This window comes from Necator americanus, chromosome III (assembly GCF_031761385.1).
Source record: "Necator americanus strain Aroian chromosome III, whole genome shotgun sequence".
NCBI classification, from domain to species: domain Eukaryota; kingdom Metazoa; phylum Nematoda; class Chromadorea; order Rhabditida; family Ancylostomatidae; genus Necator; species Necator americanus.
Window position 1 is genome coordinate 20,268,593 of NC_087373.1, and position 23,367 is coordinate 20,291,959.

Sequence of the window (23,367 nt, forward strand, 5' to 3'; positions counted from 1 at the left end):
CTTTGATTCACAATTCGTTATCAATACTATGGATTCCTCCAACCTCATTTTTCATAAAGACGTGAAGAAGGTCCGCTTCTGCCGGAGTTAATTCGCGTACAACGTACAATCTGTGGTGCTTACCTTCGAAGATTAGCATTGTTTTTGTTTTACTTTCTCCACACGAATCAAAGCAGTTTAAAACAGAAAATGACGTGAGGGCCATTTCTCCTTCCACCGCCACATACCAGTGCAAGCTAAATCCTTCGTAATTCGGTTTTTGAATTCAAAAAACGACTACTATGGAATTGTGCTAGACAGGTAACGAGCACTTCTAAAAATTCACCGATTCGATAACCTTCTCATCCAACAGATCGAGACAATGTATTTCTAGACAGGTATAATCTGTAGAAGGGCCGCTATAGCACAGCTTCTGCAGAATTGAACTATAGTTGTGTCAAAACGACCTGAAGCATGGAAACTTGCTCAAAGGCATCACCCCACAAATCTGGGGTAGTAGTGGTTTCAGGCGGGTAATGCCTATGCGGGGTCGTAGATTTTGGGGAAGAGGGTGATTCCGTTCATCTCTCCCTGTATCAGTGTAAATGAACGACCCCGGAACTGCTTCTTACGACGACTTCTGTTACAATGAGCACCCCGCCCCCCGCCCGGGATTCGTCCGAATGGGTTTTCGACGAATCACCGGCTGGGAGGGGCGCAAAGGTTGCGCATTGCCACAGAAGCTATCGCAAGAAACAGCGTTCCAGGATCGTCCGTTTACACTGATACAGGGAGGGATGAACGGAATCACCCTCTTCCCCACAATCTACGACACCGTATAGGCATTACCCGCCTGAAACCCGTACCACCCCAGAGTCGCGGGGTGATGCTTTTAATTCAAATCTTCCGTAAATTTTAGGACACCCTATAGAAGCCAAGAATACTGTCTCTCTGCGCACCTCCTTTAGGTTACTCATCGGTACTTGCAATTACCAACTTCAAGACACTTTCCACTCGCTTATTTTTGACGCACGAGTTTGAAATTTTCTTTGGATTTACATACTGCACCTATCATTTCCCTATTGAATCAAATAATGATAAGAATCTTCTTTTATTCTAGGAAAATCTTTTAAATTCACGATTCTCTTACACAAATAGGAGTGACTCGATAGTTGTAGCATGAATATGCTCGTTGGGTGATGATTACCTTAATCCTGGAGTTGAAATCTACAGAGGTGGAAGAGCTATCAGAAAGCTACCTTATCAAGAACTTTAACTTCAGTAGCCATAGGTACATTATCGCTTCACATTTAAGACCAACGTGAATCAAATGTGTTTTATTTAATTTGTTACGTCAGTATGTATACATTAAGCGAAAAAGATAGACAGCCGAACATGAGCCAAATAAACGTGTCCCTACGTGTCGAAATTTGTTGTACCACAAGCAGACAAAACATTCCGGCAGACCTAATATATACCCATATGGGCTGAACTGAATAGTCCGTAATGAGTGGTTCCAATAACCAACGTTCATAAGGTAGACAAAATATGATAAGCTCGAGAAAAAAATTAATGGATTGTTGGAGGTCAAACCACGAGGGTCATGATCACCGCACAACCTTTGTTGGTGTAACCTCCATTCTTTAAAAGGAGACGTCCAGCGAGGAATTCAGAGAAATGGCCAGGGTGGTGGGCGAAGTAGCAGGACTAGAACCACAAAAAGCGAATTAAATGGGTACACGTGTTATGAATGATATATGACTAGTGAATGCCTCCACCTTCAATAGGGATGCTTTGTCGTTATTAGTCTGCTAGTTTTAGACCCAAAAAGAACTATACCCCCCACTATACTAAAAACAATACTAGAAGATCTGAATCTCGAGCTCTGTGATGTTGGTACTATTTCTGATACTCGAGTATATAACCAAGAATGTGACCCTAGCGTCTGACAGGGATCATTTCTAGTTCTGTCATTATTTGATTCCAGACCATCGTTAACGTTTGGGACCCTACATGGTCTATGCTTCAGACTAGGGTCAGGCGTGTCATGGGATTTTTCTGTCGGGATCGTAAAGGGAGGGGCTGCAAGAGAAGAAGGCCGTAACAGAGCGTGCGGTGGGCTGTAGTGAATGTAGGGTGGCATGATAACAAGGACAAAATATTACGCACTATTAAATAACTACATATATTAAAAAATGTTACATTAAATAATCATGATATGTAATAACGAGCTTAGTCCGTGTGTGTGTGTGTGTTTGTCTGTGTGTCACGAAATTCGAAAAAGGGGGTGCGACGGGTCCAGCCGGCGCCAGATACCTATAGGAGGGGGTGCGACGGGTCCACTGGCGCCAGATACCTGTAGAAGGGGTGCGACGGGTCCACTGGCGCCAGATACCTGTAGAAGGGGTGCGACGGGTCCACTGGCGGCAGATACCCATAGAAGGGGTGCGACGGGTCCACCGGCGGCAGATACCTATGGAAGGGGGTGCGACGGGTCCACCGCGCCAGATACCTGTAGAAGGGGTGCGACGGGTCCACTGGCGGCAGATACCCATAGAAGGGGTGCGACGGGTCCACCGGCGGCAGATACCTATGGAAGGGGGTGCGACGGGTCCACCGCGCCAGATACCTGTAGAAGGGGGTGCGACGGGTCTACCGGCGCCAGATACCTATAGAAGGGGTGCGACGGGTCCACCGCGCCAGATACCTGTAGAAGGGGGTGCGACGGGTCTACCGGCGCCAGATACCCATAGAAGGGGTGCGACGGGTCCACTGGCGCCAGATACCTGTAGAAGGGGTGCGACGGGTCCACTGGCGCCAGATACCTGTAGAAGGGGTGCGACGGGTCCACTGGCGGCAGATACCCATAGAAGGGGTGCGACGGGTCCACCGGCGGCAGATACCTATGGAAGGGGGTGCGACGGGTCCACCGCGCCAGATACCTGTAGAAGGGGTGCGACGGGTCCACTGGCGGCAGATACCCATAGAAGGGGTGCGACGGGTCCACCGGCGGCAGATACCTATGGAAGGGGGTGCGACGGGTCCACCGGCGCCAGATACCTGTAGAAGGAGGTGCGACGGGTCCACTGGCGCCAGATACCTGTAGAAGGGGTGCGACGGGTCCACTGGCGCCAGATACCTGTAGAAGGGGTGCGACGGGTCCACTGGCGGCAGATACCCATAGAAGGGGTGCGACGGGTCCACTGGCGCCAGATACCTGTAGAAGGGGTGCGACGGGTCCACTGGCGCCAGATACCTGTAGAAGGGGTGCGACGGGTCCACTGGCGCCAGATACCTGTAGAAGGGGTGCGACGGGTCCACTGGCGCCAGATACCCATAGAAGGGGTGCGACGGGTCCACTGGCGGCAGATACCCATAGAAGGGGTGCGACGGGTCTACCGGCGCCAGATACCTATAGAAGAGCGTGCGACGGGTCCAACGACTCCAGATTGCTAGGGTGCAACGGATCCACCGGCGTCGGTGGACCCGGTCATTGGAGCGCAATAAATTAGTGTGCATGACGCAAAAGGTAAATGGTTGCAGCCGTTTCATAGCCGTAACCACTCGGCGCTTTGCTCTTCACTTTTATGACTACTCCGCGTTCCTATTTCCTTCTTCTTTCGCCACAAGTTTGTAGCATGCCGTTCTCAGAAACTGGCTGCTTAAATAGTAGCAGAATGTTTATGTGATTTGACGTGGAACGTTATCTTTATCAGTAGGATGATGTCTTTCACGTTATTTTATGTTAAAACATCATTCTGTGATAACTATTGGGGGAAAACAGCAGGAACACCCATACTTCGAGTAATGCTTTCAAATTGTATATATATTATTCTGGCATCGAAGGAGTGTTTGTAGCTGATGATCGAATATTCTCCAAATGTAGAATTGACGTGTTTGGAAGGAAAACTCCGTAACCTTTCGCCTTAATTTATAATATAAAGAAGAGAAGGAAAGCGTGGTTAAAAAAACACAAATGTAATTTTACATAAAACACCACTACCATTAACTTTCATTGATCAGTGAAGGGGAGCGAAGCTAAAACCACCAAAAGTCTGAAGTCCGGCTTTAGCCGGACATTCAGACTGGTATTAAATAATTCTACACATCACTATGTTAAATAATTAATTTAATACAAAATATTATATTTAGTTTCAGGACAATGTGGAATCCCCAACATTTTGTTTTGAAAACGTACAACGTGTTGAAAATGTAACAATGGGACGACGCAGGTTCGACACCCCACTGAGGGAATTTTTTTTTTACAAAAGTTGGGATTTGCCAAGTTTTCCCGTTCCAAAAAACCGGGACAGCGTTTTAAAAAATCACCCACTTATTCGAATAGATCGAAGGACTAAGGAAACCCCTTTTTGCAAAATTTCTCCTTTTCGGACGGTCTGGTTACGAAAAAATTTCAAAATTTAGATGGAACAAATCCAAAAAAGTCAGAAGCTTTTATATTTTCTCCCTTTAAAATTTCAAAGAGACTAGGAAGAAGAAAAAAGTCTTCTTCCTAGTCTCTTTGAAATTTGAAAAAATGTGGCTGCTTTTAGGGTAAACCTTCCTTTCCAAAAAAAATTAAAAATAACTTTGAAAAAAACTACCTAAGAGATTTTTTGGCCGTCTTAAAACGAAGTTATTCGCGATCTCCCAAACCTAACAATGTACACAGTATCCGGGCTTTTTTTGGAAATTAAATTCTATTGAATCCACTTTTAAACTGCTGTGAGAATTAAATTCTTTATTTTTTAGATATGGCTGCAAGTTTCTAACTCTTTTGCAGAAGTTTGGCTCAGCCAGGTGCCGAACTCGGAGGCATAGAAAATTTTCGCTTTTTCAATTGGCGAAAATACCGTACTCGAATGTGAAAATGTGACCTCTTAGGCTCGACACATGGCTGGGTCTAATCTTCGCAAAAGAGTTAGGAACTTGCAATGACATCTAAAAAATGAAGAATTCACTTTTACATAGCTTACAGCAGTTTTAAAGTCAGTTCAAAAGAATTTAATTACCACAAAAACCCAGTTTCTGTGCACACTGTTAGGTTTGGGAGATCGCGAATAAGTTCGTTATAACATGACCTAAAGAAATATTTTAGATAGTTTTTTCGGAAGGGAAGGTTCGCATCGAAAAGCAGTGGTACCACTAAGGTTCTTCTCACCTCCTTTTTTTGTGTCTTTTTGGAAGTTTGATGGTACAAAGATCAGAAAAATGGGAGTTTTCCCGCCTTTGTCCCATATGGGTTCTCATCACCCCCGATGCAGCTAATTACGGATAATAGAAGCATGGCAATCCGCAATGCATCTACGAAGGTGGGGAAGCTCCCGTTTGAGTTGTATTAGCTTGATTGCAAGCGTTGGACGATGGAGTTGCACGCGTTCTACTGCGTGATAAGTTGCATCGTTCGGAGACGAGTTCACTTTTCTGGATAAACGGAGGATTTCGCATCACCACTCTCATATTGGTGAACCTCACGCCAACTCCTTCTACTTATCATGTGGAGAGGTCCCTACAGTCGCGTAAAAATTATACAAATTTCGGAGTACGTTCACCTTGATCGCCTTGACTCCCGTTGATCTTCGAACTGGTCGAGCGGGTGCCAGTAATTCTTCCATTTGTCCCGATCGCGTGCCAGAGCAGCCCAGTGGTTCCTTCTTTCGCGTGGGACACAAAAAGAATCATACTTTTCTTTGAAGGACTTCGTGAAGAGGTCTGACCATCGGGTCGGCGGTCTTCCTGCAGTGCGTTAATATCGCGGGGAACCCAGTCGCTCACGGCTCTGGTCCAACGGTTGTCGTTAAAGCGCATCACGTGTCCGGCCCACCTTATTTTACCTTCCTTGACAAACGAGGCGGCGTCTCTAATCTTTGATCGCTGACGTAGGAGAGAACTTCGAATTCCGCCTCCTCATTTGCATAAACGGGATACTATTAGCATCACTCTCTTAATTGCGCGTTCAATGACGCTCACCGTGTTTTCTTCCTGCTTACGAAATGCCCAAGCTTCCGAAGCATAGGTCAAAGCGAGAAATACGGTGGCATTGAACAGGCGAGCACGGAGCCGGGTGTTGTTGGTCTTCTTCAGTACATCCTATGCTCTTATACGCTCCCCAAGCCGCTCGTCTCCTCCTGCCCAGCTCGAGGGTCAAGTCGTTCATCATGTTCAATTCCCGACCCAGATAAACGGTGGTGTATTCGAATATGTTCGTTCCGTTGAGCGTGAATGGGGCATCGTCTTTTGGAGATTCAGCTGAAGACCGATGCATCCACATGTTTCGTCGAATTCGATCAGCATTCGTTCCGTTTGGCTGATGCTAGGTGTTATCAGTACGATGTCACCAGCAAAGCACAAATGGTGTAGCTGCCGACCATCAACCTTCACTCCCATTTCGTCCCGTTCCAACTTTCACATTGCGTTCTTGAGGGCGGCTGTGAATATTTTGGGTGTATCACCCTGTTGGACCCCCTCTTCACGTCAATGATGATATTCTTGTAGAATGGCGAAATTCCGGTCGTGAAGTTACTGTACAACTCTCGAAGTACCTTTATGTACTGAGTGGGGACGCCTTGGTTGTCCAAGGCTTCTACTACCGCTTCCGTCTCAACTGAATCAAAAGCCTTCTTCAAGTCGATGAAGGTGAGACAGAGCGGCATCTTGTACTTTCGTGATACCTCGGTGAGTTTCGAAACAGTGTGAGTTTGGTCAATCGTGCTGAATCCTTTTCGAAACCCTGCTTGCTCGCATAGCTGTCCTTCATCCAAGACTTTCAATCCTATTAAAGATCACTCTTGTAGAGAGCTTGTTAACGGTAACGTACTCTTTACAAGAGTAAGGAGTTTACCTTCAAGTAAACGACTCACTTTTGACTTACTTGACTTAATTGGCGGGCCGATGTCATCGTGTGAAGCGATTTACCCGAATCTTCGCCCAGGTGTGCCGTCTTTGGATATAGCTCTGCCCAACCTTCTTGATCTTCTGCGAGAGATTGACGGAATTTCATGTTCGCTGTTCCACATCCTGCGAAACCTTTCTTCTCGTCTGAACTGCCTATCCATGCCGAGTGGAACTCAGGTCCTCTTTCTTCACACCAGTTCAGAACTGCGGCTTTCGGCCAGGTGGTCTCTTCCAGCTTGAACCGACAAGCTCTTCAAAACTCGTTGAACAAGGCGATCTGTTGGTCTCTTTAATATATGACCAGAGAAGCGAAGGCAATTTTCTATAGCCACTTTCGATGAGAGTGCAAGATGTTGATATCTTCCACGTGTCATCCGCCGATACACCACATCGACTTCCTCGTAAAGCTCTACATTGTAGCATACCCTAGGCCAAAAATAGGCGATCAGCCATCTAAGCAGCTTCCTCTCCGTGCAATCGAGAATCGAGCATCTTCATCACTGCCCGAGTGCTGCCCAAGTCTCCGATCCGTACATTATTGTAGAGCGAATTGTGGATAGGTAGACTCGCAGCTTTACTTCATTCTTCGAGATGATTAAAAAGTCAGTCCAGGATAATCCGCTCCAAAACCTTGTACATAATACGCAACAAGGAGATTTCTCGATAATTCCTAGTGTCCGTGACGTATAATGATCTTTGTCATTATTTCTGCGCTAATCCCGTCGTCTCCACCAAATTTTCCATTTTTCATCTTTTGAATCCAGACCAGAACCTCCTACTCGATCGGTGGTTCCTTGCTTTTCCTACAGCCTTTCCCCTGGCACTCTTGAGGACTGGAGAACATCTTTTCATCTTGCTGCTATACTGCTTTGATAAAGCACATGTTTTCCGCGGGTTCTTGTCCTCCCACGCCTTTTCAAACACCTTCGCACTCAATGTCCACTCGTTATTACGATTACTTCCTTCTGAGACGTTTTTTCTGGTTGAGACTGAAAGTGCTGCGAGCAACGCATACAGAATTGTGCGTGGATCTTGTCGCCTCAGATAGAAAGGCAAACTTTTTCCGCAGCAATAGAAGCGGGAGCGTTTCCCTTGCAGCGTCCTGGATGCAGTTTGTGAAGGAATCCGCATCGCTAAGCTTCTTCTTGGTCCGTACTCCAACACGAATAGACACATTTTGGCGAAAATTCGTCCTGGATCCTTCGCTTTTCAGACCTTTTCGATTCGATTTTCGGTTGAGAAGGTACTCCTCGGTTCCTCTTCTGGAACCGCATCTCAAGGCTGAGAACTGGACGGTGGTCAAAGCAACGCCCCAAACAGCTCTGGGTTTTCGGATATCCGACTGAGGAATGTTCCTCGTCAGAACGTAGTCGAACTGAAGTTTTCATAATCTTTCGCGTGCGCTGCTCTTCAGGCGTTAAAAGGGTTGAACCCTGTCACTTAAGCTGGTGGCGTCGATGATTCCTCTCAAACGTGGAAGTGATGATGAACTCCGTCCGTTCACATAAGTCAAACAGACGGTCACAGTCATCCGACCTGCGCTCCGCAGGACAATACCATTTTTCTAGTACATCGGATTGTTGTTCGAGTCCCATCTTCGCACTTTCTTCGATTCTCCGATCAAGACCACTGCTGGCTGGTTATTTTAGATATCAACGCATTGAGTTCATCACTGAAGCTATTCTTTCTGTCATCCTCAGCGGTCTCCGTAGATGCGTGGGCATTCACAATCCAGAGTTTACGTCCTCTGCGATCCCACAATCGTACGAATAGCGCTTCTAGACAACGTTGAGCCAAATTTCTCCACCATGTTGCTGCAATCGTTCCTCACAGCTATCGCTCAGCCATCTACTTTCTTCTCATCAGCATCGCCATCAGCATTGGTGTACTAGACAACGTTGAGCCAAATTTCTCCACCAGATTGCTGTAATCGTTCCTCACAACTATCGCCCAGTCATCTACTTTCTTCTCATCAGCATCGCCATCAGCATTGGTGTAATTTTCGATGGCCGATCTCTCATGCGTGTTTATTGCGGTGCAGCAAAGGGCACATTGAGATATCGCAGAAGCCTGGACAAGACGGTTTGTTGCAGTTCAGCGTGACGAAACGAATGGTTGTTGCCAAAGATTAGCCATCTAACAGTGTAGGTTATGTAGCTCGTATGTTCCCAATGCGTACACTCGAACGCCTGATTGCGTTTAGTTAAAGCAGAGCCACCACGAGCAAGTGAGAATCAGACTTGTATACGCGGCATTTTGAATTAAACCATTGAATTATGTAAATTGTTTGATGCTCGCAAATATATGAACATTCTCATTGTATTGCGACTGAGATAATTCGTAATTACAGTAGACGTAAAATGTGTGGTATTAGGTTCGCTACTTATTTTTTTACTCTCTGAAAAAAAAATTCACTTTTGAAAGATAGGACATGGCTTTTTTCAAGACCCAGGTAAAAGTTAATGTTCTAGAAGCTTCGTAGCCAAATTTATATAAGAGAGCCTCGTCTCTGTTGTGCCACCATTGTAATGCAAATGTATCGACGTTATCTTTGTGACTTACTTCTACGAGTGGGAGCAACTGCATACGGCACGTCAACAGTTGTACGAAGGCCACTGCTCACGGTATCGCTAGCAAGTGGTCCCTTCCCTTCCAACACCCACAACCGAATCAACAACAACGGAAGGTTCTTCTCCGTTCCTTCTGGGACTCGCGAGGAGCTGCTGGTGGGAGCAGCAGCTAGACAACACTGTTTTTTGTCTCCCATTTTTGATGATTTTCATCTTCATAGTGGTACCAAGAAGGAAACCCTTTTTCACTGCTTTTTAAGTTTCTCCTGATTCCAGCGTCTCCTCAAAAACTTCACTTTGCGAGTCCTGAAATCTTGAGCTTCTTTTTGTGTAATTGTGCATAGTTATATTTCTTCTAGGGTGAATGTAAGGATTTTACTATGATTTCGATTATAACAAGTGCTAATTATGCTGTACAATAACATAACAAATGGGAGAAAAATTGAATTCTAACAGAGTAAGATCTCAGTTGCAATGAGCAGACGAGACAAAACACAAAACAAATGATAAAATAGACGGAAAAGGACTTTGGCTCGATGAACTTTGTCTCTTGGGGGCCAGGAGTACCAGTCACCTCCCAATATTAGTTTCACGATCCCCTGTCACGTTAGCTCGTAAAGGAGTCAAGGTGCAGTCGCCAGAAGATAAGCATAAATGTTAAAACTCCGAAAAGTTTCCCAACACCTCCCAATGATTTTGAGACTTCTGCGATTTAATCCTTAAACGTTTCATGAGCATACATTCCTTTCTAGCATTAATACTTATGCTTTAAGAAACAATGAGAATAAACCATCATCTTAGGCTGCTTCCATAAGAAGACAAAAACAACATGTGCTCTGCTACTTGTTTGACTCGATATAAACAGAGGTTAGCGCCTTCTCGCTGAACATCGTATCAACCGACGCCTCTGCTAATCTAGCAACTGTGGGAGATCTAAACTATGTATGATGTTCTCTTGCTTTGATTTAATGTAAAGAAGCAAAACTGTAATGTCTTACTGCAGATTGAAAAGTTTCACTTTGAAAAAGTAAATAAGAATCTAGGGATAGTTTTTGGCATATATATATATATATATATTTGTGCAAAGATACAAAAAAAACTTCAGCATGGACATCTATCACTGATCCAGTACTAGTTCGAAAACGAATTTGATTTGATTTAATCGAAAAGCGATGAAACCACAAGTGTACACAGTATCTACGGTATAGTAGATCTACAGTATCTAGGAAGAGTGATTAAGCTATATATTTGTGCGAAGATACTGCATAGGACTGATTCTGCACGAGTTCGAATGCCAAAGGAAACAACACTTACAACAAGCAAATTGCATGCAAATAGTAGCCAGTCTCCAGGATTTGAAACTTGATACGACATTATATGTATTAAGTAAGAGGCTGATAGTGAAATATTTATTTTTCTTTTCACAAACGCAAACTAACTTACTAGTTCCTTCATAGGTATTTAACAAAATAACATCTATGCCTTCTACAAAGTACTCCCACTGCCAAGTATTCGCCAGTATTAGTGGTGGTGATGGACGTAGTCGGGATCGTACGAGTATGAATGAGGATCTAATGACGTCTCCATGGAAGCCATATCGTCATAATATGCCTCTTTATAGTAGTACTCATACCTTAAATATTCAGAGAAGTACAGAGCCAGCTAATGACCATTACTTTCTTCAGTTCAATATATGCACGCTGACAGTGATAGTGACTTCATCACAGAAAATAGGTGATTTTCTAGACGAACCGACTAGTTCTACATTTGTGACAAGAGATTGTACTCACCACGGTTCAGGAAGGGAATGGTCATGCCTCCAGTTCATCAGACCTTGTATGTGATCGCCATTCTTTGCTATGAATCCGTAAGAGTGTGGTGATTTTAACACCTACAAAAGAAGAAAATGCGAAACGTAGTGAGTGAAAGGAGAAAATGCGAAGTGAGTCCTAGAAAATACCTCTTTACGCATGACGTGCATGAAGTGGCCGGCATCGCGAGGGTTGATGTACAACTCCCCAACCTCGTGAGTTGACATCCCACCGAACGCATATAATCGTGCGTCGACCTTCGACGTAACACTAAAAGTTATTCTTCTCGTAACCTCCTGAGGCGTTAAACATATACATTCACTACGTTTATGAATAAGCAGAGAGCGTTTCTTTTTTTCTCAAATTAAAAAATACACATAGAGGTAAAGAAGTCTCCAAATGCCATCATTCGAAAAAAAATGTCTCAAACTACAAGACCCATTATATTGAATTCTTTTAATTTCATTAATTTTTATTTTTTTAGATTAACGTGGAGAGTCAAATGTGACAAAATGGAGCATTTTCGACCCTTTTTAACATCTAATTGAGATAAAGGCACCCTCCACCTCCTGCACGATCGATCGGAGGTTCGAATCCGTACTAATGCTCACCAACTGTTTTATCTTTCCGGGATCGATAAATTGGTACCAGACCTGTCTGGTAGGATAAAACCACTGACTTGACACATCGGCTAGCCACCGCAAGCCATTGTATAGGTCAGTTACACGTTCGTAAACCTCAAACGATTCTGAATTGAAGTGAACGTAGGGCGCATCCCAAGCGGATTGATTAACGCCAAAAACTTTAACTTTTATGGAGGAGCAACGCTTGCAAATAGTACTCACCGTTAGTCTTCGCTCTTCAAAATTGGAATCTTAAAAACCAAAAATCAAATCAACAACCAGACCGGTCCACACAGTTGTCGCAAGTTGAGGGAAATTTCGTTGTTCTCTTCAATTTTAATGAAAACAAAAAACAAAATCAAAATCAGATTAGCCAATATTATACTCCCACTGTTGTTCTTTTCACCATTTCCAACAACTTCCACCCGTCGCTCAATAGTTTTTCAATCCCTCTTAGTGGTTTTTCCAGCGCTTTTCCACGTTCCTTAAAATGTTTTTCCAAGTGTTCCTTGTTCTTTTTTTCAACTTTTAATCCCCTATTCGATGCCCTCCATGCGCAATACAATCACATTAGCTGCTTCAGGGGCTTTACAACTTCGACTAACTGCGAAAAGTAAAGGTGTCGAAATTGCTTCGTTTTGTCAACTTGAGGTTCCACTTTAATGAACTGAAAAATAAAACATCAATCAATAAAACTAAAAGTCCGAACATGAATATCTTGTAAAATAAAAAATTCTCTAGTGAATTATACATAACATTTTGAAAATACGTTTATTTGTAGTCGTTTGCTTTTGTTCATTTTAAAAGACCCTCACGACATATTTCCCAACCTAATACATTGGTGTTTTGAAATTTTACGAAATAAAAAATGATACAAAATTTTACAGGTGAAAATCACACAAGATTTCTCACAAAATTACAGGCTTTCCTTAATTCCATTCCGAAATTTTGTAGCAAAATAAAGGGATTTCTGCCAAAATGAAGGTGTTGCTTTTGTGCATAGATAGATTATTAAACTGGTGAAACGATTTGCACACGATGAATCCTACTATTATCATTTAAGGTGCGAAATCTTCCGTCCGCCGTAATTTCCCACGCACTCACAGGTCAGTGGTACTTCAAACCTGGGTAACGGAGCAACATTTACAAAAGTGCAGTAGTGGGTGGTGGTCGGGTTTGTCGTTTTGTGTCGTAAAGAACTGCACGGAAGTTGTACCTCAGAGGTGATTACGGACATGCTTGTCTCGCAGACGACATCTTCCTGCTGCATTCCGTTTCATGATTTTTCTACTTGTCTACCACTTAGGATTTGCGGAATGCGCCGAAAACTGCGGGGATATTTGATTGTGGATATCAATATGTCGTCCGGAGTGACTTCGGGGAACTATCGACATTATTGATATTGGCCTACTTTTGCTGCATAGAAGGTGGAAGCAGCTGCTTTTTCACACACACTTATCATAATTTTTTTTATGTGCTGAGAAACCTTCGCACTTTCTAAGGTCATCTATAGACTTCTTAGATATTCTATAGAAATGTGATTCGACATCTAATTTAACATTTACCGCGTGGTTTTTAAGCAGGCCTGCTTCCCAAAACTAATATCCGTGTTTGATAAACAGTGCCACCACCACGAGAGGCCTGCGTTGCCGGCAGCACGCGCGATATGTATATGATATGTATATGATATTTGTAAATAACTATATTCACTACTCTTCGAAAAGATGGAAATTCGCGAATAATAATATCTACGCGACGGAATTCTATAGCTGATGAGTGGAAGTCGAAGTCCGATGAATGTTGGTGTTCGTGATGAAGGATCAAAAAGTAACCAGAAATGTTATATAAAACATTAATCAAACCAATTAAAGCCTTTAGTTCTCTATGTATGAATGTCCCACAAAACACTAAACATGAAAGGTAACAGTCGTTAAAACTGATTCGTAGAAGGTACTGATGACAGTTCTTTGTTCTTTGAGAAAACCCATCATACCTTCGATATTCCGAGAAAGAATGGCCATCACCTTACTCTCGTACCTGTTCGTTTTGAATTTCATTGGCTTTACTCCACCCCTCGACATCCGCTAAGTCGTAACCAATCCCCTGATAGTACTGTTAATCACTCTCAATCACTGGTGTAGAGGGAAGTGCTCCGAATTGAAACATAAGTGGTTAGAAAACGAAAAAAAAAACAGGACTATATGATCAACTCTCTCAATCGTCCCATCTGATTTGCATTGCTTTTGCGTACATCGAGCTGAAAACTTGCGCAAACTTAAATAATCAATACTAAATTTCAAAACAGAATGTTGAAAATAAAATTGAAAAAATAAAATGAAAATAAACCGTAAAAAATGTTCAAGCCCTTAGCCTAGGCACCGATTCTCATCGGGGATTCTCTCGTTCTTCAATCGGTGGATCTACATATAAAGTGACCAACACAGTTTTAACTGAAATGTAACGTTCGAACGTCTTTCGACTTTCAAATAGTATGTATTTTGTTTGCTACTCTTAACCCTTTGAAGACAGCGCGGCTCAACAGTAAGCACGGCTTCCAGCGGTTATTTTCTGTGACTTCCCAATTTTTTAAAAGTTTTCTGTACTTAACTGAGTTATTATCTTCGAATAATATCACACACAACATGGTCATCGAAAAAATTCCTAACTCGGGAAAAAAGAAAGAAATTCAGGCGTTAATTGCAAATCACAGTTTTTGTGCATTCTTTAGGAGCATCCAATGCAAAATTGGCTTTTTCATTCACTACAAATCATCCAATAAACTGTTTGATCTCAGCGGTATATGTGTCATTAAATTTAAGAACCTTTTCTCTGCTCACTCGTGTAGTCTACAATTACTGACAACATTTCCTTGAATAAATATAGCTCGTAAAAATCGATTGGTTGGTGAGAGCTGACTGACGTGGCTGATCATGTGGTCCAAATTATTAGGAAAATTTCCAGTCATCATGAGCTTCTGCGTCGCTTAACCATTCGTCTGTTCGCTCTCACTATCTGACACCGACAATCTCTCATTACTTCTCGAATCAAACTCCTTATCCGCAAGTAGCACTAACGCATCATTGAAGATAGGACCATTTTCCGTAGTTTCTTCATCAGATACATTGAGTAGTCTTTTAAAACTATTCTCCAAATCGTTTAACTCAGATCGTCCATATTTGGCCGCCAAAACTCAATTAACTGCATGTAAGAAGAATGAATCAGAGTGAACAAGTATTATAACAACGCGATTAGCTACAAATGAAAGATAAATTATGTAAAAAGTCAAAAATTTGTACACAGGAAAAAAGTGATAACCGTGAAACGACGCGGCTCAACGTTGAGCCACGGTGTCCTAAAACGTGCCCATCCCACGTGCCAGACACGCAAAAACGTGCACTGTCGTCAATAGGTTAATTAAGAGCCCAGCCGCCGCTTCAAAAAAAAAAAAACCTCTATGTTTGGAAATAATCACGCGGCCTTCTGAACAGTACATGAAACCTACTGCTGTCGCCATCCATTCCATCCGACTTCATCAACCAGGGTAAACCATTCCTCCATCACATCTCCAGAATGCCACTCGAAGAAGTCGAAATCCAAGCGCTCAATGTCTTCCACAACAGTGTCAGCATCACCAGGGCGAGTCCAGTCATATGCCAAAATCTTTGAATGTCGCCTGAATGTACGATTATTCGAAAAGCAGCGATCATTAAGACATCAACCTTTGGTCATGTACGCACAACTTCCTTCGTAGATAATTGAAAATTCCAAAAGCTTCCATTCCACGTGATTGCTTTTAATTTTGAAGCTAGAAACCAATCGAGCAGAAAGCAAACCACCTAGCAAGTTTACTCCTATAGCTTTCCTATCCCAAATAACAAATAAATAAGTCAATTTACTGCCATGCAATGACCGCATTTTTGTGTGGATATGCTGCAAGAAATGGAGTCTACGTTGGAAAATGTTTCTTCCGCTTGAGCTTAGCCTTTTACTTAAATCATCTTGATAGAGGGCAGTTTTAATCAGTCCTTCACAGTCTTCCAGTCGCTTCATGAATGACACGCGTCTGGCATGGGTCGCAAAAGGTGAACAAATCCCATTTCTTCTTATATATGTGCATAATTTTTTTACTTTTGAAAATACTGTTGTATTGTTCCGTTGTGCGATATGATGGCAAAATAAGACATGGATTTAGGCTAGGGGTGCCTACAAAGTGAATCTCCCGTGCTGAAAAGTAAAAACCCTAAATTGTAGGAAACAGTAGTTTTTCACGAAAAGGTGTGCATGAAATCACCGAAAAAAAAATCAATCTGTTTACTGTCTATCATTTATTATTTCCTCACGCAAAAAGTCCTGAACGGAGTAGAAAGAAAACTAGACGAAGGGCAGTCATACGAGCAAGCAGCACTTTGAAAACGATACAACACAACTGGCGTAACTGCAAACAACAGTATGCTAGCAGATTTCGAGCCAGCAGCTAAACCTGAAAAAGGCGATGTTTTTGCTGTAACCGTATGAGTTCCTTATGCTAAATGAACGGATATATCTCAGTGCTTAAACTACCGATATTTCGTTCAGGAGATCAATGAGATAATGGATCGAGCCACACAACTAAACTTAGCGAACGTCCAGTTAGGAGACTGTATGTGTGAAGAAGACAACAATGCTTTCCAAACTATGTTTGCTAAATAGAAGCAAGGAGGCAGGGTTTCAGGTATTTTCTCGGAGTGATGATGCTAGGAGTGAGGAAAACCATTGGTTTCACCTGCAGATCTGTTCCTCGACTCAGTAGCATCATGATTGCAGATATACCTTTCCATGGGGCAACGCTCATTTTACACTCGTATAACACACACGAGGATAGAAAAGCAAAATGTTAGGGTGATTGACAGAACAGTTTGGAGATACAACACTGACGAAGATCCAAGCATGTGATGAGAAGTACGAAAATTTGAAACAGAAATGCTGCACATCAGCACCGCAGATGACAACACTGATCCTTCTCGAAAGAGGAAGTTTCATTCCATTGAACAAACCCACAAAAAAATTGAAAATCAAATAAAAAAAATCCACCCTTAAGTCTACATCATCGAAATAGCGGATCGTGATTCAACTAACCAACATTTTAAAGACATAGAATGTGCTCTATCCTCATACACTTCCACATTCTTCAGCTTTCCTCTTATCAACGCTTTAATCGTTAGCGATGATTCCAAGAAGTGCTCTTCTCACGGCTATGACACGACTTTGAGTATCGTTACAAAGAGCAGAAACGGCATATGTAGAAAAAAGAATGGCCAAATATAGGATAAAGGGGAGGTGAAGTGGTTGGCAATGATCAATCTCCTTGAGATGCATCCTTCGACTTCAGTTCAGAATCGTTTGAGGTTTGCGTATGCGACCTATACACAATATGTCAGGTTGTTGTTTTTATACTCGACTCTACTGACGCCAATACATCGACTTCGAAGGGATGAGAAGCTTGGCTAGCTTTGTGCTGCGTCGAACATGGATGAGAGAATTTGAGCAGGACCTCCTTTCACTGCTCTACACTAGCCCCAACCGGAATAAAATTTTGAGCAGAACATGAGATAAATACTCAGGCCATAATTTATAATGTGCTTTCAAAGAGGCGAGAGGGGCATAGGGAGATGCTCTGTTATTCTGTAAAATATTGTGCATGTCAGCTTCAAATAAGTCGATCCATCCTGGAAACTCAATTACGAAATCCCTGGGAAATTTGCTGTCCAATTGATAGTGAGCACAACGATTTCACCTACACCTCATCGGTTTCAACATAGAAGAAAATGCCAAAACGCCAGCATCAAAAGTATAGCATCTTTCACATCAATATTCTTTTCGTGCGAAATGATAGCTGGGAAGTCTAAGCTTACAGCAACAGATGTCATGAATAACAACTAAGGAGTGAAGTTTTCCAAGACGTAACCATATTCACAGCAGAAGCCCACCTATACTCTTTGAGGGAGTCTTTGTATGACTCTTCGATTGTTTTCAGGTATTTCTCGTCTACCGCGGCAATTTCACTGGCCTAAAAAGAAAAGTGAACAATATTAACGATATCAACCAACGATGAATCACACAAGCAGTTATCTAAAAGATTAAACCCACATTTCCTCGAGCTCTGATGTTTTCGAGGCATTTATGGACAGGAGCGTCAAGGTAAACCACCAGATGAGGCCAGAAGTGTAACTGAGGGAGAGCAGCTTTGCGAACATAATAATAATGCTTCAGATCTGAAATATCTGAGACTTTTTCTAAAGCAATGGTCTTAGGAGCTCAACATAGCTAGGATTAGTGCTAGCTAGTGATTCTCATGCTAATACTATACCATTTGGTCACAACAACTATTCAATTCACAGCGCTAAAATAATGAGTGAAATTAACACTAACAGTTAACAATTATAATTCGATGGAATAAACACATTCGCTGTAAGCTTGAAATGTAATAAGAAAAACCGAGCAGTCATCTTTTAAGTGAATAACTTTATGCAAATAACTCCTGAGAAAAAAAAAAACTCACATTCGTGTCCTACAAAGTTCTTACTGCGCATTGCGTTCACAAAAACGAAGTCGGAATATGGAGTGCGTTCCAAAACTACTCCTTGACCTAAGAAAAAAAAATTCTATTATTAAGAACAAGCCATGAATCCAAAAAATCTATTAATAATAGGTATCATCAAAAACCACGGATCTCCCTCATAAGAGGAAACACAGCAGGTTAGTAGCAAGGTTACGGATTCAGGGGATGGACTCCCTGTTTCTGCTGTGCCAGGATCGGCTTATAATACTACCGTATCACGTCAGTCCTGCCAAAAACCTGCAATCAAGTGACTGGGACGTGCAAGGGAGGCGGTTTGGAGTCGCCTCCAAAAATAAGCTCCACCTGTCCACTCCAGGAGAACGGAAATTCTCCCAAAAACTCATGGGACTAGAGGCTTGCAATGTGCCCATGGGTTTTAAATTTTATGCAAGAAACAGTAATACAAAAGAGTCTCCTGATTCCGGAGGAAAGCCTGGTACGGTAGTGCTAGGTAGGACGGGGTTGCAGGAATCATATAGGCTATCGAAACGGAAAGGACTAGGATGGGAATCTGTACTTATAACGCATGTACGCCTGCATCGGAAGATCAGATGATGCAAGCCAAGAAGATCAAGTACGACGTCATCGGACTGACCGAGACGAGACGACGTCACCCTCTCAACGCCGTATATGAAACTGGAGAAGAACTGTTCTTAGGAACATGCGACAGTAGAGGTGTTGGTGGAGTTGGCGTCCTCGTCAACACGAGTATGGCAAAGAACATCGACTCCTTCGAACAACTTACGACCCGAATCGGACTTCTGCGGATGAGAAGATGTGGTCCAACACCACCTTCGACTATCTTCGTCGCTTACGCTCCAACATCAAGCTACGATGAAGAAGTCGAAGCTTTCTATATGGACCTGGAGTTCTACCGAGATCATGCCTTCTACAAAGTCATAATTCGCGACTTCAACACCAAAGTTGGCCCAACTAGAACGCCTGGAGAACTCCACATCGGGATCCACGGCCTTCAATGGAGTGAGCAGGGAGAGAGGCTTTCCGAGTTCATCATGACGACTAAGACCACACATGGGAACTCGCAATTCCAGAAGCCCTCCCCTCTACGCTGGACTTGGGATGGATCACCCGATGGAGGGTATCATAATGATTGACCACATCATCGTCAATAAAAGGTTCTGCCAGACGGACGTCGGTGTTGTACCAAAGTTCTATACAGGATCGGACCATCGCCTCCTCCGAGGAAGATTTTCCTTCACAAGGAGAGCAGAGAAAGCCGCCAAGTTCAGAGAGAGAAATCCCAGGACTACCATCAACTGGGATCTCTTCGTTACGCCAACCGGCTTTTGGGAAGATACCGTCATGGACAACATCGACGAGGAATATCACCGGCATGTTGAACACCTTCACGACTGCGCGAAGAAAGCTGAGAGTTCTAAAACCACCAAGAGAAGCCTGTCTCTTGAAACTCTTGAGCTGATACGCCAGCGTGGAGCAGCACGAGCCGCAGGGAACCAAGAACTAAAAGCAAAAGATTTCATAGCCTTTCTTCTAAACGCGTCAGTTCTACATTTGGAAAACATTCGAACTTCAGCTTCAAACACTCCTTATCAATATATTATGGACAAAATTTAAAAGTATCACGCGAAATATGAGTTTTCCTCCTGTTTTCTACAAACAGTTTCCAAAGAATGATGTTTTGGCATAAAATGACGTGAAAGACATCATCCTACTGATAGAGATAACGTTCCACGTCAGATCGCAGAAATATCTTGCTACTATTTAAGCCTGTTTGCATGCGTGTTTCCACTTTTTCCAACCATCTATCTTTTGCGTCATGCACACGAAGATATTGCGCACCGTATTATAGCTATCTGGCGCCGGCGCACCAATCCAACGCCTGGGGATCCGTCTCACCGTTTTGTAGCTATCTGGCGCCTACGCAGCAATCCGACGTCGGTGCACCCGTCGCACCCCCTTTTTCGAATTTCGTGACACACAGACAAACAAACAAATAAACAAACAAACACACACACACGGACTAAGCTCGTTATTATATACGTCTGAGCGTCCGGCTAAAGCCGGACTTCAGGCTTTCTGTGTTGTTTGCTTCGCTCGCTTTCACTGATCAACGAGAATTAATATTAGTGCTACTAGTTCTATGAAATTGGATTTCTGTATCTCCAGCAATCCTTCTTCCTTTTTTATATTATAACTAAATGCGAAAGATTTCATAGTCTTATTTTTAAACGCGTCACTTCTACATTTGCAGAACATTCCAACTTCAGCTTCAAACACTCCTTATCAATATATTATAGACAATATTTAAAAGTATCTTGCGAAATATGGGTTTTTCTCCTGCCCTCTACAAACGGTTATCAAAGAGTGGTGTTTTGGCATAAAATAACGTGAAGGACATCATCTTACTGATAAAGATAACGTTCCACGTCAGATCACATAAACATCCTGCTACTATTTAAGTAGCCGTTTTCACGCGCGTTTCCACTTTCTGAGAACGGCACGCTGCCAATTTGAGGCGAAAAAAACAAATAGATACGCGCCCAGTGGCCACGGTTATGAAACGGCTTTAACCATTTATCTTTTGCGACATGCACGCGAAGTTATTGCGCACCATTTCGATGCCGCGGGACCTGTCTCACCCCTTCTATAGGTGTCTGGCGCCGGTGGACCCGTCACACCCCCTTCTATAGGTATCTGGCGCCGGTGGACCCATCGCACCCCCCTTTTTGAATTTCGTGACTGACACACACACAGCCAGACAGACACACGTGACAGAATAAGCCCGTTATTATATATATATATATATATATATATATATATATATATATATATATATATATATATATATATATATATATATATATATATATATATATATATATATATATATATATATGATCATGATCATGATATATGTAAAGGTTCATATCTGAAAGGCAGAAATGCTATTTTCTACGATGTAATGTACATACACGTTCTAACATTCTGTTACTTTGGACTGTGTCTAGGTTCTGTTCATCTATCTAGTTCTTTTCTAGACCACCCCTTACCTTCGTGCACTGCTTTATAGAAACCTATTCTATTCTATACACTCTATACATACTATTCTGAAAAAGGAGTCAAGAAATTTGTTAAGCTACCCCACAAAGGTAAAAATCGTAATAATAGCCGACAAAAAAATTGCAACCTGCAATTCTGCAACATTTTGCATGACAGCAATCCAACTTCTATTAAATTCTTCAAATACCTGTGTTCAGGATGTGTGCTACCGCATTCAGGAATTGGTCGAAACGGCACTCAAATATACGTTGCTGCATCTTTGCCGACATGTCACTCATTGGATTTTTATAAAACATATCCATGTCTGGCATACGGAAACTTTCAGGAAACTGAAAAGTGGACATTGACGTGAAGGCACCGTGCATCTATTTGATAAATTTGTCAGAACGAGTCCACTCTAGCATCACGCTCTTCTCTTGGCTAACACATATCCCATGTACACTCACGAGGAACTGGTTTAGTTAAATGCACATCGCAAACTTCCAAGCAAATAGAACAACTTTAATATAAGGTGCATCAAGAGAAAGACTATCAACTAACCAAATGATAGAACTTTCTTAGGTCGTTTCCATAACGATCTATAAGAATGTCCTCCATTTTAAATTCCGGCATGTAGTAGAAGCCGAGCTGGTCGGCAAGTTCTCTCGAAAGTTTACTCTAAAAGCATTAGACAGTGTGTAAAATGAACATGAAAGAAAAGGTGAAAAGATTTTGGAAGCAACAAAACTTTACTATATGGTTTACTGTTAACTCTATACTATTTTTTCCACAAAAGAAGGTTTAACGAAAGAAGTGCATCCAATGTAACAAAAAAAAGAAAGAATAGGAACAAAGAAATACCTTTCCTACTCCAATATTTCCCTCTACTACAATAAGTTTGGAATTCTGATGAAACCGAGACTGGGTTCGATCACGAATAGCATCAGTGTAATTATACCCTTTTTCTTTGTATGGCCACGGGTCAGGATAATCCGGAGGAAGTCTAAATAAACTTGATGGCTGGTATCAAGAAGTATGCGAAAAGATATGTAAAGTAGTTCGGCAGTTCTTACAAACAAGCTGCTTTGCAGATCAGTGAGAACAGTATCCACTAATGTCCACAGAACTTTTCTATTTGGCACACCATAAATTACCTCAATAAGCTCTTGTGCACAATACTTCTACTTTGTAATTGAATGCTTGAGCTACCGCCAGCTAGAAGCCGACAGGCTGTTTTACCCAGCTTCGCGATTGACGATGTCATCGCCGGCCTGAACAAATAAACTGGCGCTTAAGCTCTAGAATTGAAAAATAGTCTCGGCAACGAATAATTGTTATAGTGACACCAATAAATTAGTTAACAAGTCCAAACACTCATGGAGGTAAAAACCCTCATAGGGAGCGAGTTGCTGCTGTTTAATGATCTGCAGTAAATGAAGGTGACGCATCAAGACTGAACCGTCAAACCACAAGCAAGGAACAGCATGGTTCCCTCGCAAAAGAAAAAAGGAGAGAATTCGAACATCAGATCACGCACTATGATATAATCACTCCAGCATATTCCTCTACATGACAATAAGATGCTACTTTGAGACCTCAAATGCGAGGAAGCTAATAATGGAAACGTGAATACCCTAACCCTTAACAAGAGAATTTAATTCGCCAGTACATGTTCTGGTTTACGTTACAACCCACTGAGAAGTACTGTTCGGACTAGCACCTCATCTGCAGAATGTAAGCACATATAACGGAATTTTATTACAAGAAAACACATTAGGAATATAACTATTCTATAAAACCTGGAATTAGGAGAGGTACTAAAGCTAGAAAAAAATTCTATGCTCATCGCTTATGATACAAAAGAGGTTCTT

At 42.4% G+C, this 23,367-nt stretch overlaps 2 protein-coding genes across 4 annotated transcripts in view; both read right to left on the reverse strand.

Annotated features, from left to right (window-relative positions):
* RB195_010233 (uncharacterized protein) overlaps nt 1-9,640 on the reverse strand; it is a gene marked incomplete at both ends in the record, with an annotated part of 40,838 nt that extends 31,198 nt beyond the window's left edge. The window contains 6 exons of one of the 3 annotated variants that reach the window (XM_064191139.1): nt 5,506-5,817; nt 5,950-6,057; nt 6,522-6,751; nt 6,895-7,124; nt 7,932-8,248; nt 8,306-8,404. In XM_064191139.1, the coding sequence (XP_064048723.1) occupies nt 5,506-5,817; nt 5,950-6,057; nt 6,522-6,751; nt 6,895-7,124; nt 7,932-8,248; nt 8,306-8,404 (1,296 nt within the window). Of the gene's footprint in view, nt 1-5,505; nt 5,818-5,949; nt 6,058-6,521; nt 6,752-6,894; nt 7,125-7,931; nt 8,249-8,305; nt 8,405-8,721; nt 8,944-9,496 lie in introns of those variants that run through there. The other 2 variants (XM_064191137.1, XM_064191140.1) reach the window with 2 other exon arrangements.
* A 1,324-nt stretch (nt 9,641-10,964) lies between these two features.
* Nucleotides 10,965-22,760, reverse strand: RB195_010235 (uncharacterized protein; the record flags this gene model as incomplete). Its single annotated transcript, XM_013436153.2, has 11 exons — nt 10,965-11,076; nt 11,234-11,334; nt 11,404-11,524; nt 15,380-15,550; nt 17,844-17,923; nt 18,004-18,128; nt 18,416-18,502; nt 21,705-21,846; nt 22,058-22,174; nt 22,358-22,499; nt 22,651-22,760. The coding sequence occupies 11 exons, from the start codon at nt 22,758-22,760 to the stop codon at nt 10,965-10,967; spliced, it is 1,308 nt and encodes a 435-aa protein (XP_013291607.2).
* Nucleotides 22,761-23,367: the final 607 nt, after the last annotated feature.